The sequence below is a fragment of the Dendrobates tinctorius genome, unplaced genomic scaffold (assembly GCF_039654945.1).
Source record: "Dendrobates tinctorius isolate UK_male_01 unplaced genomic scaffold, ASM3965494v1 ptg000127l, whole genome shotgun sequence".
Lineage (NCBI taxonomy): Eukaryota > Metazoa > Chordata > Amphibia > Anura > Dendrobatidae > Dendrobates > Dendrobates tinctorius.
In genome coordinates, this window is record NW_027361795.1 from 922,688 (window position 1) to 943,452 (window position 20,765).

At 44.0% G+C, this 20,765-nt stretch overlaps 1 protein-coding gene across 4 annotated transcripts in view; it reads right to left on the minus strand.

Annotated features, from left to right (window-relative positions):
- LAMB3 (laminin subunit beta 3) overlaps positions 1–20,765 on the minus strand; it is a 100,069-nt gene that overhangs the window by 15,100 nt on the left and 64,204 nt on the right. For all 4 annotated transcript variants that reach the window (XM_073542416.1, XM_073542417.1, XM_073542418.1 and 1 more), the window contains 8 exons: positions 17,760–17,956; positions 10,673–10,769; positions 8,903–9,272; positions 8,502–8,662; positions 7,560–7,765; positions 6,576–6,779; positions 4,326–4,470; positions 69–273 (listed from right to left, as the gene is read on the minus strand). In XM_073542416.1, the coding sequence (XP_073398517.1) occupies positions 69–273; positions 4,326–4,470; positions 6,576–6,779; positions 7,560–7,765; positions 8,502–8,662; positions 8,903–9,272; positions 10,673–10,769; positions 17,760–17,956 (1,585 nt within the window). The remainder of the gene's footprint in view (positions 1–68; positions 274–4,325; positions 4,471–6,575; positions 6,780–7,559; positions 7,766–8,501; positions 8,663–8,902; positions 9,273–10,672; positions 10,770–17,759; positions 17,957–20,765) is intronic.

The following is a 20,765-nucleotide window of genomic DNA, read 5'->3' on the forward strand; positions in this document are numbered from 1 at the left end:
AGCTTATTCGGTATTTGTTGTGTTCTTCATTGACATATTTCTTTCATGCATCATATTTCGGGACTTACCTGGCTTCCTCAGCCTCACTTTGCAGTTTCCTTGCTTTGGCGATATCCTCTTTAGTCTGTGACAAGACCGTGTCAACATTCGGTAACTTTCCGGCTATGTTACGTATCTCACTAATTTTTCTCTGAAGTGAGGAAGGATCGGGAAGCTTGAGAGACAAGACATACTCGCTGATCTCTTGGATGGTGGCTGGATCTGTGGACGGCTCTGACAACAGACAAACGAGAAATGACCGTTGTGTTCTTCTCCTCCATTAATGCAGCGCAATTACAATTACTTCCCAGTAACCAATACATTAAGGCTTTAATTATCAATTGTTCCAGTTCGTAATATTTCTTCATTATTTCAAAGTGACTTTAAATTAAGGACTCAAACAGCTGTCTATGCAAGGTTATGAGGATGTAATCAATGGCAATGGCCAAAATGGTTATTTTTCAGTAATGCCTTGGTTCTGCCCCCTCCCGTGTTCTCCATTACCCTATAGACCCATTTGTGAATCCCATAAGAAGAGGCAGGTAGGTTACAGGACTTGTCATCAGGTGAAAAGTGACCAATTTTTGCTCTTATATTATTCCCGCAGCTCCCCTGATTTTTCGCTCAGGTCTCTGAACAAATGCACTACAGGATGCAGACAACCCATATAGCAAAGATGTTGCAAAACACAGCTGCAAAATACTAAATAGACAGCCACTCACGACCTACCCATTCATGGAGGGGGTGACTGCTTAGTATACATTTGCACAGTAGAGGCCTGTATAGGGCACTGCTCACATGTAGGTAATGCATAGTGTCTGCTTCACAGTCTATTAGTCACGGCCATACTGTCGATCAGGCAGGCTGGCCAGTACTCTAGATGCACCCCATATGAACACCCCTGTATACAAGACCCAACGTGCTGAGCTTGGCTGCACCCTGAAAAATAAAGTGCACAAAACACATATAAATATGTGAGGTATTGGTCGATATTTTGGCCATAATATGGAAGCTCACAAACTAATGTCACGGGTCCTCACGCTTGCGGGTCCTATCACTAAATTAATAGCAAAGCCACAAAAGAGGACTAAAATCCTCCAAAAATTCAAAAATACAGCAGTTAAAGGGGCAGCATCACTTACCTGCCCAGGTCTTTGAACAAATGCACTACAGGATGCAGCCAGCCCATATAGCAAGATGTTGCAACACACAGGTGAAAAATCCAAAATAGACAGCCACTCACCACCTACCCATTCATGGAGGGGGTGACTGCTTAGTATACATAGACTTTGCTACTAAGTTTTTATATAGAGAGGACATGGGCACAAGACATTTTTCATCAGCTTCTGCCTGTTGACCCCGTAACAGTAGAATATTTTTGCTTGCAATATGTAAATGTAAATCTTTTCTCTAATGAGATCCCACATTAATTTGCTTTTATGTACATTGCTTCAGAACCCATATTTACATACCACAAGTATTGTATGAACACTGCACAACTAGAGCTATGACCAGGGTTATCATATGTTGTGCTGAAACCGAGGCTTATGCCGGCTTGTCCTTGTACTGTAAAATCCTCCACTACCCCCATGACCTGCAGGAACACAGTTTACTGTATAAGCCACCTGTGACATAGTTTTTAAAGCTCATCTGAGGCTAATATCTGACAGTAATACTGGCCACAAGAATGATCCATAATTTCTGAAACTCCAACTACAAGACGAGCTGAATAACCATGGATTCGTGTAGTACAGACATCTTTGTTCCATAAGGGGATTGTCCATTGAAATCAAAGGTGGGACTGTGATGTGACTGCCAGCAGTGCTGTGAAACTTCAGGTTCCGTGATATTATTCTGTGCTGGGAGCAGGGCCGGCCCGAGAGGTTACGGCGCCCTAGGCGAAACTATTTTGTTGCGCCCCTACTATTCTTGGCAGTAGATGAAAACTTGGGATATAAATTTAGGAGCAAAATAAACCACAACAACAATGATTAATTAACTCTCTTCTAACTCTTTAATCTTCTGAGAAGTTGTATAGGACAAATATATGCAAAGTAATCAATAACACAAAACAAAAACGACCATAGGGTATTAAAATTTTTGTTTCCTTGCCTTTTTTTTGAAAAGGATGACACTAAGTCACCGAGATTAATTTGTTTAGCAACTTCAGATTCTATCGAAATTGTTGCCAACCCAGCCAACCTCTCTTGCGTCATATTTGCCCTTAAATATGTACACTTTTCTTTCCATCCCTAAAACTTTTTGCCTTTTGAAAAGATTTTTTATAATTTTTTCTATTTTTTCTCTGGCGCCCCCTTTGGGTTGGCGCCCTAGGCGGCCGCCTAGTTCGCCTATACGTTCAGGTCGGCCCTGGCTGGGAGATCATACGTTCAAACACACTATGGACCCGATTCATCAAAGCTCTTAGGCCAGAAATCTGGCAGAAAAAGTTTAAAAAGTCGCAAAATTTGGACCCAACTCAAGCTGCTGCAAAATTTAGCAACTTTTGGCATTCTTACGACATTTTTGCCCAGCTCCAACAAAGCAGGTGGAGATGGCGTTGTCACCACCAATCATCAAACTCATGATGGGCAGCAGCGTTTACTATGCCACAAATCTTACTCCAGCAGGGACTGAAGTAAGATTTGTGGCGAGGAGCGCACCACTCATCATGTATGCCTCTTAATGAATCAGGAGTCTAGTTCTCCACCCACCCCCTAATCAAGACCAGTGTGAAGATTGCTGGTCTAGATGAGTTGAGGCTAATTGGTTATTGCATTTGTGCCATTTTATTCTCTAGTTTTTGGTGTTTTGAACCTTTTTTCTTTACTCCAAACTCATCTTTCTATTCAAACCTTTTTTAAAAGTCACTTTTTTATGTATTCACCAAGTTTTTTGTTTAGCATGGCTCCATGGATAGAGATTAGTTACCAGATGTTATCACCTGAGTCATCATTTGCCATTTTTCAAAAAACCAAAAAATTTGACACAAGTGTGAAAAACCCCCACAAATGATGAATTGGGCCCCATGTTTTCAATAAAACAGTTTGTGATAATGAACAGTCACTTCATTACATTAAAAGGAATCTGTCACCAGGTTTTTGCTACCTGATAGCAGCATGATGTAGAGACACAGACACTGATTCCAGCAATGTCACTTACTGGGCTGCTTACTGTAGTTTTGATAGAATCATTTTTTTTTCATCAGGAGATTATCACTAGGGGACTAGTAAACCTTCTACCATGTAGTCATCCATATTCAAGAGCTCTGTATAACTGCATCCCCATCATTGATTGGCACTTTTCTGCCTATGCACAGTGTACGCTGAAAGCTGCAACTCCGTGGTGTAGGTGGGGTTATACAGGACTCAATATTCAGAGGACAACTAGTTCTGCAGTAGTGTTTAATCAAAACTGCAGTACCCATCAAAGTAAATGATACTTCACTGGAATCCAGGGTCTCTGTCTGTACATCATGATGCACTCAAATTACATAGCAAAAACCTAGTGATAGATTCCCTTTAAGAAAAATAAAGAATTGTAGCAATATTAGGGAATTTAGTCATTTTCCTTCATTATCTGGTAATGAATTAAAGCAGAGAAGGACGTGGGCGGTGAAAACACACATCTAGTATCTATTCAAACTCAATAGGAAAAGGTTACCAGGATTTCGTTAAAAACAAGATGTGTTCACAACCCACAGTCATCTCTACGGTATGTACTTTATATTAACAATGATCTGACAGCTCACATACTCCGTCATTCATTTTCACCCTGCACAGTTCAATGCCTTCTTCTCACTCCAAAGAAATAAGAGTGCTTGTCTGCTACTCGGGAGGTATGATCTAGTTCAGGAAAGTAATCCCATGGAGGTGCGCTGTTATTAATATGATAAGCCGACATTGTGAAAAGTCAGCAGCTTGGCTTATTGCTCAGACATGTAGTCAGATTAAGTCGTCTGCACAGGTAGCACCTGATTGTACCGCACGGGTCCAAGCTCTGCACTCAACATGTCCTCTATATTCTGAACACATTTACGAGTCACCATGCTCTTCAATGGAAAAATAGTCAACATTAGGCCACGTTCAGTATTTGGTCAGTATATTACCTCAGTATTTGTAAGCCAAAACCAGTAATGGGTGATAAATACAGGAGTGGTGATGTGTTGCTATTAGACTTTTCCTCTGATTGTTCCCTCCTGGTTTTCGCTTATAAATACTGAGGTAAAATACTGACTAAACATTCATAGTGTGAACGTGGTCTAATGAGACACAAATGCTCCTTACCGGTCAAGAAGTCTCTGATTTGCTGTATAAACTGTCTGGTGCTTCCAATATCTTGTTCCATGCGGCTCCTCGTCCGGGTCACTTGTTGTGACAGCTGTTGGGCACTATCCTTGATTTGATTGGATGTTTTTTCAGCTTCTTGTATCTGTGAAGCAGACATTGCGGAACACAAGTGAGTTTGTATCCCTGTCCTCAAATGGATGGTGCACTTTGGACAATCCCTTTTTTGATAGAAAACACAAAAGTAATTTAATCGCAGTTTGTCTTGATGCTAGATCCCATGTTACTCAGTTGTAGCATGCCAATTATTTTTTTCCAAAATAAATAACCTTAAAGGGTTTGTCCGGTCTTTTAATAAATAACTGCAGTCACTCTGCGTGACTGCAGACTTGTGAATCCTCACAGCATGTGCACCGCACACTGTCAGGATTCTCCGGTGTCAGCGTCGAGAGCCGCTACATGTGGCCTCAAGTATGCGATTTGCATGTATATGGCCACATTCCGGTCATCTGTATCAATAAATCATCATCATCATGATTCATTGGCATACCATAAGGGCGAGTCCAGGCGGTGCCATTGAGCGCACGAGGCCAACCCTGATCACATGAGCAAGATCATGGGTGTATAAGGCCACATTCACACATTCAGTAATTAGTCAGTATTTTACATAAGTATTTGTAAGCCAAAACCAGGAGAGGAACAATCAGACGAAAAGTATAATAGAAATGGGTCACCCTCCCAGGGCTGTGGGGTACTTGGTACCGGGCCCGATGAGCTTCAATGAGAGATGTCACGGCAGCTGGGACCCGGCCCGTGGCCCTGGGCGGCCATTGTAAAAAGGGGAAAGTCTATGAATGATTTGTGATGCCACCTGTGGTGTTCGGCAATGAAGATGTAAGCCGACGCTGCAGACAGATCCTCCGGGACAGATGGTGTGGTGCAGCAGTGATGTTATAGCCCTCCACAGGCAGGGCTGTAGTCCCAGGGCAGTGTAGGTGAAGTGACACTTAGATGGTGTAGTGTCGGACGCAAGGGATGTAGCAGTGCTGGACGTGTTGGCACAGGAATAAGTGGAGGACACCAGGGCATGTAGTTCCAAAGCTTTACTCACAGTCTGTTGCAGGTACAGGTGCCCGCATCCGTGCCGTGTCCTCTGGGTCAGGAGCTCAGCCAACTTCCAGGCAAGATGAAGTCCTCCTTTACAACACTCCGCCAACATATGTGCCTTTTCTGAACGTCTCCTCTTATAGCACCTTTGAATGAAGTACCCCTAGTACTGAGTTACACTGGAGTTCCTCCTGTCAGATGTTCCTATGAACTCTACTTGTAAGGCAGACAGCTGTAGCCTACTTCGGGGACTCCTTCTACCTAGTCCCGGCTCACTATCGTTGCTGTTGTGCCCCCAAGTCTTGTCTGGGAATAAAGTGGTCACTACTGCTATTCCTCTGGTGTCTGCTGCAGGACCATTAGTATCCATGCAACCTCGGGGACTGGACCCCAGCCTTGCGCTGTGAACTTGGGAAGGGTTCTCTCTTCCAACACTGATCCTTAGTCCTCTTATTCTCCTTACGCTCCGTACTAATCCTTCTTCCCAATGGAGAATCAAGCTTCCTTTCTCTGTCTCTTTCCTGTGCCAGCAGACCCAGATCACTGTGGCCTGCTGCAGCACTTCCTTCTTCCATCCCTCTCCCGGGGATCTTCTCTGTCTCACTCTCTGTCCTTCTAAATCCTCACTCACTGACTGAATGAAAGACTGAACTGAACCGAACGCCTGACTCAACTCTTCCCGCTCTTTTATGTGAACTAAACTCCACCCACCTCCCAGCACGTTTCGTGTTCCAAGCAGGGAACCCCAAGGAGTGCTTTGCTACACTCCAAGCAGGGAGCCGCCGAAGGTGCTTTGCTACACTACTTTGTGGTGTGGGGTGCAGGTGTTGGAGTATGGTCAGGTGTCTCCACCTTACCTGGATGGTGGGATACCACACCTCAGGAGGAGGTGCAGTACCTCTGTGGCGGCTGATCCCTCAGGGGCGCCACAGAAACACGTCACCACTTCTGGATTTATCGCCCACTCCTGGTTTTGTCGTACAAATACTGCGGTAAAATACTGACCAAATGCTGAGTGTGTGAACATGGCGTTACATACTGCCAAAGCTGTGCTGCTATTCAGACTTACATGGTAATGTGAATTGGCTACATGCATTTAGTCACAGTCTCAACATCATAAAATGAGTGTACGGTCCGGTTTACCATCTGAGTGTTTTTCAGCATTTGGTTATTCAGGTCCTGGAGTTCTTTGGCAGTTTTCTCGGTGTTCCTTAGCGCATTCATGGACAAAGGAAATGCTCCTCTGCAATTGGATCCCACCTTGCACAAGGTAACATTGCTCCTGTGACACACCATGCCAGGGCAGCTCTCTGGTGTGCAGGATTCTGTTCTTACACCTTCACAGATCTGCAAAAAGTATTGAAACCAGTCAGTTTTGTCTAAATAATCCATCTGAAACAACATTTGTGACACCGTAACATGACATACTGGGTGGGTTTATCAAAAATAAGTGACAATGTGGGTAATGTCTTGTAGTGGTGCTAAGAAGAGTCATATAAGATTCATATGTAAATCTGCAGGTAAAACAGTGAGGGTGAGGCCAAGTTTACACGAGTGTAGAAGAAAAATCGTCCAATTTTTCATCGGTATGGCATCTGTTTATATAGATCAGCATTTATTAAAATTTTCAAGACCAAATACAGTTTTTTATATTAAAGAATCGCAATGTGTCTGCAAAAAAATGGTTCCTAACAGATAATCTACCTAGGATACAATTTTTTGGTGCACCTGTTTGTATAGGCGAGTCTCAGACAAAATACTGAGAAGGCTATGCTGCAATTCTGTTCATACAGACATTCGGTCCGTGTAAAAAACGGAATTGGTCCGAGTGTGGTCGGACCGAAAATACAGTGGTGTGAATGTAGCCACAATGAGATATCTACAGTAGTAGCTCTTCTTCTATCCCAATGGTCCAATCAGTCCTAAAATTTGGCTATACTTAACCGAAAACAGATAATCTTATACAAGACAATTTTATTATGTTTATATCTTGAACTTGCAGGTTTAATCAGATAATCTAGAAGTAGCTATAACAGATTGGTGTAGGTAGAGTTAGTAATATTATAAATAATTAATAAACTACTCCATGTGATGATATACATTAATAAGAGTTGCCTATATAATTACCCGGTTGATGGTCGGAGTCAGGTTTGGGTAGGTCAGTTCATCTTTCAGAATCTCAAGGTCCATTACTGATTCCTTTGTCTTCCCTTCAAGGCCATTAACCCCTCTTCTGCTCTCCCTTGATTGGGATATAGTTGTCTGAGCCAACGCCACCCTCTCGGTTGCCTCTAGTGATGACTGGTAGGCTGCATTAATGCTACTGAATAAACCTACAAATATAATGCAAACCTTTCGAGTGAATCACACGTTGTGTTTGAAGGTGTTTTTTCCCCAAAAAATGAGTAGAACTAAGGGTATGTTTACACGGACACATTTTCTAATGCAGGTTAAAACACAAAACTGTGGCAAATCTGCCTTGGATTCCACTCTATATAAAGTGTAAAATCGGTGGTGAAAAATTGCAGCATATGTTCTTGATCAATACTCATTGCAGATATTTTTTTTTCTGCAGTTTGTGGGTAAGGTCATGTGCACACATTGCGGATTCTGCTGCGGATTCACAGCGTTTCAGGCTCTGCGGGTCCGCAGCAGATTTAGCTGCATTGTACAGTACCATTGTTTTCAAAGGTAAACTGAAAAACGCTGTGCACATGCTGCGGATTTTTCCGCATGGATTTGCTGTGGGTTCAAATCCGCAGCATGTCAATTCTTTGTGCGGAATCCGCTGCGGTTTCACACCTTCTCCATTGTATAGCTGTGAAACCACAGGGCTAAACTGCAGGCTAATCTGCAGGTAAACCGCAGGCCTTTTGACCTGAAAATTTACCTGCAGATTTTTCCAAATCTGCGTGGAAAAATCCACAGCACCTAAAACTACGTGTGCACATAGCCTGACATTTGGTAAAATCGCAGCTACTTTGCTGCTAAAGTAGATGTAAATTCTACAGCACATCTGCCAAGGGTGAACATACCCTAAAGGAGATCATACCAAGCGAAGAAGCCTACCTAAGGCATTTGTAGAGATGCTGTTCCCTTGTTGGGTGACTTTCCTCTGATAAAGCTCATTAACAGTGTTAAAATCAGTCCTCAAGGAATTTATGTCAGCTGAAAGGGAACCATAGCCGTCCACCAAGTGCTGGTCGGGATTTAGTTGGCCCATGTCTCCTCTGTAAAATTCAAGAAGGAAAGTTTGAGAAAATGTTTCACATGTCAATTGCGTTAAGTTATTGACCCACAAGCAATATTTATCCCCTAGTCCGACCATTTACAAACTCCACAGATCTCGAGAACAAGGTGAGAAAAGTCCTGTGTGAATGGAGCAGTAATGTGCTCCACTCATTTCTTTGGGACTAGGGAAGCAGTGCACATGTAGGACCACTATGTTCTTAAGCAGTTATAACATTTACCTCATTTTTGTCAGATGGTTCTCTGTGCGCAGGAGCTCACTGTCTGAGATACCAGATCCACTAGATAGGCTCTGGATACGCTGAAGTTCAGCTTCAACACTGGTCACCCGAGGTCCAAAGTCCACATCAAACTTTCCGACTTGTCCGGCTGTTATATTATGGAAAGTTTGCACCTGTGTGCTTAAGGCTCTGAGCTCATAATCATAAAACTGGAAGCAGGAATGGCAGGGCTTGCAGTTGGGGAATGTATCATAGTAGCCTCTCTGGCAAGAATCACACCTTTCTCCCACAAATCCTGGTCGGCACAAGCATTTCCCAGTTGCCTTATCACAACCATTTTCAAGTGTCCCTTGGAAGTTACAGTTACATTCTGCATGTAAGAAAAATGGATGTAAAGTATGACATTCACAGGTCAGAAACCATAGACTTTGTCATCATGCTCTTCTTATCATATATGCATTTCTGATGGACACTGTATATACATTACATATAACTAATCTTCTCTATTAGGAAATGACTTATTCTGCTGTGATATAATACAATACGGAGAGTATGCTCTACTCTAGACACCCCCAAAGCACTAAGCAAAGGAGGACATGACTTTGGGAGAGGGAGACCTATAACTCCTGCAGCTCTGTTGTAAATTTGTGTAGCTTTTAAGCAAGGATGTTTTTGGTTGTATAGGATGCAGTAGACTATGCGTATGCCTAGTATTTTACTATGAGGAGGGTGCGGTTTATGAAGAGATGTAATGTCCTGCCTTATCTCTCTCTTCGTCTTCCTCTCACCAAAAAACAAAAAAAACTTGGCGAAACATTTCCCTCCTGCCCTGTTATAATCACTATTCTACTACTATTTATTTTACCATTACTTGTAGAACGATGCATGTCTTACAATATCTGTTAAATTAGCTATTTTATATCTGCCAATATGTCCAGTTCTATCATTCGTCAGGGCTGACGAAGGCTTAGCACTGAAACGCGCGTTGGGGCTGGGCGTCTATCCCAGGATCAATATATACAGCACACATTGTAAGTTATTTACTATTTATCGCCTTAATTTTGTTTACGGCATATTGCTTTCCTGGTCAGCAGACATACAGATCATTCTGACACCTGCTGTGTCTTTGAGTACCACTTGTATTGTCTGCATAGTCATACTAACACCTATTGTTCAATTGCATAATTGCACTGCACTTTATTTATATGATCCTTATGGGCATATTAGCACTTACTGTTTTATTATAAAACTGCACAGCACTTTATTTACATTTTATGATGCACTTTACAAATTTATATATAGAATTTTTATTTATTACTTGTATGCACATTTTTCACATAATTATTTTCTGCACTGTTATGTGAACTGCATGACCTATTTGGGTGGTACTGCCCATGTAAAAACTAGATATAATTTTTAATTATATGTATATTTCTTCAGTATACAGTATGTATAAAAACTTGTTTTATTCCATATATTGATACCTGTTTTAATATTTGATTTTATCTGATTGTAACAATAAATACTGTACTCTAATTTGGGACTTATGGTCGTTATGTTGTCCTTTGTGTGTTACTTTCTTGTACAAGTATAAAAATACTTCTATGTAAACATGATGATAATTAAATTCGTTTTGCTTTGAAGTTCTTCTTAATGTGCATGTATTAATAATTCAAATAAATTCAAATTGAGAACTTATCACTAAATTGAACTTAAGCTGCTGCAGAAATGAGTTCTCACTACTGACATCATGTGAGTGGCGAAACAAACCTCGACATCCGGACTGTAGGGTACCATACATTCTGTCCGGGCATTCAGTGCAGATTTGGCCACCAAAGCCCTCCCTGCAGAGACATTGTCCAGTGACCTACATGGAGCAAGATAAGATTTATTGTTATATATTTATATACCTAATCTCTTCACATGCTATAAGTAGTAATCTATGCTATTACATTCATGATAAATCATATTGGTATAATCTACTGTGTACTGATTTATAACATCTGAATACATATGTATATGCATTGCCTGGAAAATGCAGCCTATATATACAGGTGTTTCTCTAAAACCTCGTACATTATATAGAGCTATTACAAACAGAGTGATCAATTTCTGTTAATGTTGATGATTATGCCTTACAGACAATCAAAACCCAAAAGTCATTATCTTAGTAAATTAGAATACTTTATAACACCAGCTTGAAAAATGTTTTTAAAATCTGAAATGTTGGCCTACTGAAGTGTATATTCAGTAAATGCACTCAATACTTGGCCGGGGCTCCTTTTACGCCATTTACTGCATCAATGCGGCGTGGCATGGAGGCGATCAGCCTGTGGCACTGCTGAGGTGTTATGGAAGCCCAGGTTGCTATGATAGCAGCCTTCAGCTCGTCTGCATTGTTGGGTCTGGTGTCTCTCTCATCTTCCTCTTGACAATACCCCATAGATTCTCTATGGGGTTAAGGTCAGGCGAGTTTGCTGGTCAATCAAGCACAGTGATACTGTTATTTTTAAACCAGGTATTGATACTTTTAGCAGTGTGGGCAAGTGCCAAGTCCTGCTGGAGAATGACATTTCCATCTCCAAAAAGCTTGTCGGCATGTGGAAACATGAAGTGCTCTAAAAGTTCCTGGTAGACGGCTGCGCTGACTTTGGTCTTGATAAAACAAAGTGGACCTACACAAGCAGATGACATGGCTCCCCAAACCATCACTGATTGAGGAAACTTCATACTAGACCTCAAGCAGCTTGGATTGTGTGCCTCTCCACTCTTCCTCCAGACTCTGGAATCTTGATTTCCAAATGAAATGCAAAATGTACTTTGTTCTGAAAGCAACACCTTGGACCACTGAGCAACAGTCCATTTCTTTTTTTCCTTGGCCCAGGTAAGACGCTTCTGGCATTGACTAATGGTCATGAGTAGCTTGACACAAGGAATGTGACACTTGTAGCCCATGTCCTGGATACGTCTGTGTGTGGTGGCTCTTGAAGCAATGACTCCAGCAGCAGGCCACTCCTTGTGAATCTCCCCCAAATATTTGAATAGCCTTTTCTTAACAATCCTTTCAAGGCTGCGGTTATCCCGGTTGCTTGTGCACCTTTTTCTACCACACCTTTTCTATCCACTCATCTTTCCATTAATATGCTTGGATACAGCGTTCTGTGAACAGCCAGCTTCTTTAGCAATGACCTATTGCGGCTTACCTTCCTTGTGGACTGTGTCAATGACTGCCTTCTGGACATCCGTCAAGTCAGCAGTCTTCCCCATGATTGTGGAGCCTACTGAAAAAGACTAAGGGACCTTTTTAAAGGGAATCTGTCACCTCAATTTGGCGCGGTATGTAAATGAGTTGTGTCCAGTCCGATGGGCGGTGTTGTGGCTCCTTCCCTCCACCCCTACTTGGCTGCTGTATGCAATCTTTCTTGGGATTCCCGTAGTTGGCGCATTGCAATATCCTATCACACGTGCGCAGTATGCTTTGCCCAACTGCGGGCAAAGCCGAAAAGCAGTAGTGCGCATGTGCCGGTGAACTATGGCCCAGAAGTATTTTGCTGCCATTTCTGTGTTCCGGGACATAGTTCACCGGCAAAGCATACTGCGATAGGATATTGCAATGCGCACGCGCACAGTCTGGACGCCAACTACGGAAATTCCAAGAAAGATTGCGTACAGCGGCCAAGGAGGGAAGGAGGTAAAACACCGCCCATCGGAACGGACACAACTCATTTACATACCACGCCAAATTGAGGTGACAGATTCCTTTTAAATGCTTAAGAAGCCTTTGCAGGTGTTTTTTGTTAATTATTCTAATTTACTGAGATAACGACTTTGGGGTTTTCATTGGCTGTAAGCCATAATCATCAACATTAACAGAAGTAAACACTTGAATGTTTCACGTTTTATATTGAAGAAGTGAGATAAATTAACTTTTTGATGATATTCTAATTTTATGAGAATCAGCTGTAGTCCTCAAGAGACTCCTTGTTCACATATCCACTCATCATCCGTTAGAATGGCTCCAGCAGCAATCAGTTGACAAAAAAAGGTTGTGCAGAGGCAACTTTTTAGACTGTCTAAAAAACCTGATTTCAACTGGATCTGTTTTTTAAACTTTCAAGTCTGTGGAAAACAGATCCATTAAATAGAGATGTGTTTTCTTCCATTTGAAACTGATCCTGTAAGCAAAAAACGGATCCTTTTCAAATGGGTTTCAGTGTGGAGTTTGAGTGTGGGCTCTGCGTGTGGAGAACAGCTCTTGATGACATTTTAATATTTCCATGAAGATTACTTTTGATCCCAGGATCTCAGACTATATATAGTATAATCTTTATCCTGCTGGAGGTGCACATTCATTATCAATATATTTACATTTATCAGTGATTTAGTATGCAGATATATTCTGTATATTCTTATTTAAATCAGTGATAATTAGTTCCATAATCTCGTCTGTCTCATTAGCCCAGGTTCTTCATGCCAAGGGTACTCTTTGATCCAAGCAGTCTCATCTGCACTGCGTGACCCTAAAATATCTATTTCTTGCTTATTTCCACCACTGCTTAGTAGTAGAGTGCACACCAACCCATCTGATACACGGCTGCTTCAGTTCTTTCCAATGTATCCCTGTAAACACATACATTTCATTACTCCTCAGAATAGCCTAGGACCTTTACTTAAAGCCTTTCTGCCACATAAGAAGTCTTATATCAAAGCAAATGTGCATTAATCTCATTCTGATATTTAAACTGCACCTCTACTTATAAAGCAACCCTCCCAAAACAGTGTTTCTCAACCCTAGTCCCCAAGTAGCCCCAACAGGTCACAACTGGAGCATATTCCAGGAAGAGAAGATGAGAAGCACTGACGCAAATTAAGGCAGGTAGGCAACACTAAAGAAATGACATGACCTGTTGGGTATATGTAAAAACAAAGTCTATTCTAAAATATTAGGGAATTGCATTATTTATGAGCATTAATACCCATAGATATGTGACGAACAGCCCACCATACGGGCGACTGACGGTGGTCCCACTGCCACCAAAACGCGACGGACAGCGGACCCTGTGTCACCACTATGTCACAATCCCACCACTGACACGGGTGTATCAGCGGACGGAGGGACACGACACACTGGCGGCACACGGCTATCACAGGCGCAGTGGGGGCTTATCTTAGTTATCCCACCACTGGCACCGTGTGACCAAAAATATCCAGCAAGCTAATCTCGCTCTACAATTTGCCTCAGGGGGTATTTTGGGTGCCCCACCACTGCTACCAATCTTCTAAGTACTGCGGGGATTTACGTACATCCCACATTCTCAGTTCCACTTTGGAACTCGCAGCTCTCCGGCGCCCCCCGTACCCTCAGGTCAGTCAGGGAACTGCACCTAGGATAATTAGTCGCCGGACGGGCTGCCTGTTGTGAACCGGCAATTAGGCTTCTGCAGTAAGGGAATTATCAATGCTGTGGCCGCAGCCCCTCATTCAGCAATATAAGACCCTTCTGTACTGCCAGCAAGCCGCAATCACCGTACACAACGTGCTGCCACCAGCTCCTGGTTTCTCTGCTTAAGTTATAGACTCAAGGGAGGGGTTCGAAGCCAACCCGACAAATTAGTAGCGATTATCTAACAAAGGTGTATAGTTCGATTCTTAGAGCATGGAGACAGAACTAAATAACTATCATTTATTTTCCGAAAGAGGACAGTGATTATACAGATAAAAGTTGCTATAAAGTTGAGACATTAATTATGTACAGTTACAAATATAAAATAAAAGATGGATGAACATAGAAAGTACACTCACGGTTGTTCATGGCTCTTTAGGCAAAACCATGCGGCGGAGAAAGAAGGCGGAGCCACACATCTCCACTCATCTGGAGTTCTTGTCAGCACGGACTGCAGCTCATTCTCTGAATCCCTCCTCCCTCTCACAGATATAAGTTCCTTACACAATGCGGATGACGCTGCTGCTCTATATAACACCACAATAGCTGTAGCTTTGGAATCTGCTGCCTCACTTACACATACCAAAGCTCGCAAAATCAACAGACAGCCCTGGCACACAAGCCTGACCAAAGAACTGAGGCGAGCTTCCAGGGCTGCTGAGCGCAGATGGAAAAGATCCCACTCTGAGCACTTCATCACATTCAAACAGTCCCTCACTACTTTCAAGACCACACTCGCCACAGCTAAACAAACCTACTTCTCATCTCTCATATCCTCCCTGTCTCACAACCCTAAATAGTTATTCAACACCTTCAATTCTCTCCTCCGTCCCCCAGCACCTCCTCCCTCCCCACTCATCTCAGCTGAAGACTTTGCCTCATTTTTCAAGCAGAAGATTGATAACATCAGAGACAGTTTTGATCAACAACCCCCAGAGCCCCTCCTCCCAACTTCCCAGCCCTCCACCTCCAAAACCAACTTTTCCACCATTACAGAAGATCGACTCTCCACTCTACTCTCAAGATCACATCTCACCACTTGTGCACTTGACCCGATCCCTTCCCACTTCATCCCAAACCTCACCACAGTCTTCATCCCAACCCTAACCCATCTCTTCAACCTATTACTAACAACTGGTGTTTTCCCCTCAAGCTTTAAACATGCCTCCATCACACCTATCCTCAAAAAGCCCTCTCTTGACCCATCCTCTGTATCTAGCTATCGCCCTATATCACTTCTCCCCTATGCCTCCAAGCTACTGGAACAACACGTCTACCTTGAACTGTCCTCCCATCTCTCTTCTTGCTCCCTCTTCAACCGCTTACAATCTGGCTTCCGGTCACACCACTCCACTGAAACTGCCCTTACTAAGGTCACCAATGACCTCTTAACCGCCAAGAGCAAGCAACACTATTCTGTCCTCCTCCTCCTGGACCTGTCGGCAGCCTTTGACACAGTGGACCATTCCCTATTATTACAGACCCTCTCATCCCTTGGCATCACAGACTCGGCCCTATCCTGGATCTCATCATACCTAACAGACCGGACATTCAGTGTCTCCCACTCACACACCACCTCCTCACCTCGCCCCCTATCTGTCGGAGTCCCACAAGGTTCAGTCCTAGGACCCCTGCTCTTCTCCATTTACACCTTTGGCCTGGGACAGCTCATAGAATCTCATGGATTTCAGTATCATCTCTATGCTGATGACACAAAGATCTACATCTCTGGACCAGATATCACCTCCCAGAACCAGAATCCCTCAATGTCTGTCCACAATTTCATCCTTCTTCTCTGCTAGATTTCTGAAACTTAACATGGACAAAACAGAATTCATCATCTTTCCCCCATCTCACGTGACCCCCCAACAAACCTATCCATTACAGTAAATGGCTGCCCACTCTCCCCAGTCCCACAAGCTCGCTGCCTCGGGGTAATCCTTGACGCTGATCTCTCCTTCAAACCACATATCCAAGCCCTTTCCACTTCCTGCCGACTTAAACTCAAAAATATTTCACGAATCCGTTCATTCCTCAACCAAAAATCTGCAAAAACCCTAGTCCATGCCCTCATAATCTCTCGCCTTGACTACTGCAACCTCCTGCTCTGTGGCCTCCCCTCGACCACTCTCGCACCCCTCCAATCTATTCTAAACTCTGCTGCCCAACTAATTCACCTGTCCCCCCCCGCTATTCTCCAGCTTCTCCCCTCTGTCAATCCCTTCACTGGCTCCCCATTGCCCAGAGACTCCAGTACAAAACCCTAACCATGACATACAAAGCCATCCACAACCTGTCTCCTCCATACATCTGTGACCTCGTCTCCCGCTACTTTCCTGCACGCAACCTCCGATCCTCACAAGATCTCCTTCTCTACTCCCCTCTTATCTCCTCTTCCCACAATCGCATACAAGATTTCTCTCGCGCATCACCCCTACTCTGGAACTCTCTACCACAACATATCAGACTCTCACCTACCATCGAAAACCTTCAAAAAGAGCATGAAGACCCACCTCTTCCGACAAGCCTATAACTTGCAGTAACCACCGACCAAACCGCTGCATGACCAGCTCTACCCTCGCCTACTGTATTCTCACCCATCCCTTGTAGATTGTGAGCCTTCGCGGCAGGGTCCTCTCTCCTCCTGTACCAGTTATGACTTGTATTGTTTAACATTATTGTCCTTGTTTTTATGTATACCCCTCCTTACATGTAAAGCGCCATGGACTAAATGGTGCTATAACAATAAATAATAATAATCCTTAAAAATTTATTAGATTTCTTGCTTGTGTAAATACTGTAGATGGATGTCCTTATACTCTGTAATATAAGTCACATCTGGAAATAATGATTTCCTCATTGTTCTGATCAAGCTCAAATGCACTCGTTCATAGATTAAAACCTGCACCTTAAAGGGGTTGAAACGTCAAAACAAGTCATCACCTTCCCATTCGATAGGAGGTAACTTACTGATCGGTGGGGTTCTGATTGATCAGACCCGCAGCGATCAGCAGAACAGAGAATTGTTGTCCCCGTTACAAGATAGAGCATCCAGTCAGATGCTCCAGCATCGTAGGGAATGAATAGCGTGGCGATTGAGTGGTTGAGTGCACACATTGTCACTCTATTGCAACTGGGATAAAGTTTCTCGTTCTGCCCATCGGTCCGGGTCCTAGCAGTCAGACCCCCACCGATCAATAAGTTATGATAAGTGATAATTTGTTTTTGCCTGACAAGATTTAAGACCTTTACTAATACATATTAATGGCAGGTGGATCCTAAAATTTCAGGGCAGGGCATAATATATATAGGGGTCTCCTGAAGGATCAGGCGTACTGAATTACAACACCTTATGCTCTGCTAATATTTCTGCACCGTATAGCTGCTAATGTAACATATGAAGATAGCTCTTACCTGATTACATTGGAGGCTGTAGGAATTCCTAACATGGCAGCCACACATCTGACATCCTCTTCCACTGTCAATATTCCAGTAGTGAGAGATGCACTGGTCACAACGCCGACCTGTGACATTTGGAAGACACCGACACTGTCCTGTTTCACTGTCACATGGTTGGTTTCTCTCGGTGCCTTGGGGATTACAGTCACACTCTGGAACAACATGGAGCATAGCAATGATAAAGTTGTAATCCCAGTGGCCTACAGGCCATACCCCATAGTTACTACCATTGGTGTTGACAATTCAGGGACACTACTGCCCCACCCAATGTCCCCCAGGACCGTTTCAATGCTGCTCAGAAACTCCTATTTATGGGTAGGGGCTATGTAAGCCTGCATCCCTTTTCAGCCCAAGACGCTGCAAAAATTTTTGGAACTGTCCTGGCAAATTTAGGCCATTTGGCATGTATGAAAGAATCTATAATATAACGGGCTAAGCGTCACTCTGAGGATATTATATAAAATATTCAAATTTTATTAAATAGCACAAAAAATAAAAAGAAACAGCAAACCATACAGAAAGTGGAAAATAACATGACACCGGGTGACAAACATAAGAACTATAAAATGACTGGTACAATAATGTAGCACATGAGGGAATATAAAACAATTCTTAAAGTGCTGGTGCAGCAAGCAGAAATAGATAATATAAATGATATAATCTCACATATTAGAGCCTAATAGCATGTTAAATGAAGCCTGCAGCGACATTATGCACAATGAAATAGATGAAACCCAGACATTGCTGCATACCAGGATAGGGGGGTGAGAGGACCATGCATACCAGGATAGGGGGGTGAGAGGACCATGCATATTAGGATAGGGGGGGTGAGAGGACCATGCATACCAGGATAGGGGGTGAGAGGACCATGCATACCAGGATTGGGGGGTGAGGGAACCATGAATACCAGTATATGGATAAGGGGGTACCATGCATACCAGGATTGGGGGGGTGAGGGTACCATACATACCAGGATAGGGATGAGGGGTGCAGCACATACCAGGATGGGAGACCATATACCAATAAAAATACCCGCCACCTGGGCGTAGAACGGGTTCATAGCTAGTATGAATATTTTAAGCAAGATGACATTTTTAAACCCCACTTTAAAATACATAATGATGATCAGAAAAGTGGTTTTCTAAAAATCTGGAATAGATGTGCACATCTGTGATCTGAAAATTAGAAGTTAATAGGGAAACAAAATGGAAAATATGGGGAGAACATACAAACTCCATGCAGATGTTGTCCTTGATGGGATTTAAATCGAGGACCCCAGCGCTGCAAAGCAACAGTTTATAGAAAATGTGCCCAACCTTTTGGCTCGGGAGCTACATGTAGATCATGGCCCCGTTATGTGTGGCTCGCCAGCTTGGTGCATTAGCACTAGGTCTAGCAAACAGCTATGAAGAGAAGATCTGCAGATGGTGCCTTTTGTGAGTTGCATAGAAGAACAGATCTGAATGTGCATGGACAGTACTGGTGGAGTAAAAGGTGGCTATAGTAATAGCTTGGTGAGCAAAAATACCTAAAGGAGATAGAATGGGAAACTTTGGATTTAAGTATAGGGACAAAGGCACAAGGTACTTTCTGAGTAGTAGCTTTGTGTTACGCTGTGGACACAGGTGACGAGAGTGGACCCACTGGACCGTGGCGCCGAGCTCTCCCCGAGGGAGCGCACCAAGTGGACCGACCCCTATACAGGGACCGTTAGGGAACAGACTCGGGAAGTTCTAGCGCCACGGCAGCCAGGACCAGGGGTCGGCTCAGGAGGGTGAACAAGTGATGAGGAACAGAGGAAGGTCCAGAGAGGAACCAGGGTGACCAGGGTCCAGAGGCTGCGGAAGAGGAAGAAGGACGGAGGAAGGCGGGGGTCCAGGAAGAGGCGAACTGAAAAGGAAGGAGACACAGGGGTTAGGCAGGAGGAACGGACCGGAGGGACAGAGGAACACTGAGGACACAGGCAGAAGACACAGGAACTAACAGGAGGCACAAGACACAAGGAATAAACTAGAGCTCAGCTAGCAAGGAACAAGCAGCAGGGAGCGCGGCCTAGACAACCGAGAGGCAACTCAATAGTCAGGCGCCTCCACTAAGGGAGGGCGGCCTGAAATACCTGGTGGTGGCCTCTGATAGGTCGGGGGGCCGGTCCGGGTCAGGTCACGGCAGACAGGTGGCTGCCGGTAGGAGCGTGCGGCTTATCCCTCCGGCACGTGCGCAGAGGCACAGTTCGCGGCCGAGGGAAGTGGAGGAGAACGTCGGGACGCCGGCCGCCGGAAAGCAAGGAGAGCGGAGGCGCGCACGCAGGACGCGTCAGAGGAGAGAGTCGGGGCAGAAGCAGGAGCGGTGAGTATGGCAGCGGGAGCGGCGCTAACACTTTGGCTGTCGTATACCTGTAATGGGGGATCCATGTGTCATTTCAATGGGGAGGGGGCACTGGATATGGCTCTCAAGGGAAGTAATGCTGGGAACAACTGGTATATACAATAGCTGAGAGCTGATTGAGATAAAATATATTGACTTCTGAAAAGCTTTCGTACAAATATGTTGCATATCGCCGTATGATCATGTGGCGCCCCTGAGGCTCAGTCGCCACAGAGGTACTGCACCTCCTCCTGAGGTGTGGTATCCCACCATCCAGGTAAGATGGGGACTCCTGACCAAGCTCCAACACCTGCACCCCACACCACAAAGTAGTGTAGCAAAGCACCTTCGGCAGCTCCCTGCTTGGACTGTAGCATAGCACCCCTTGGTGGCTCCCTGCTTGGAACACGATACGTGCTGGGAGGTGGGTGGAGTTTAGTTTCACATAAAAAGAGAGCGGGAAGAGTTTAGGTGATTCAGTCAGTCAGTGAGTAGTTGTGAGGAAGTGAGTGGTGGAGAAGAAGATCCCTAGAGAGAGGGATAGATGGATGGAAGTGCTGAAGCAGATCCCAGTGATCTGGGTCTGCTGGCACGGGA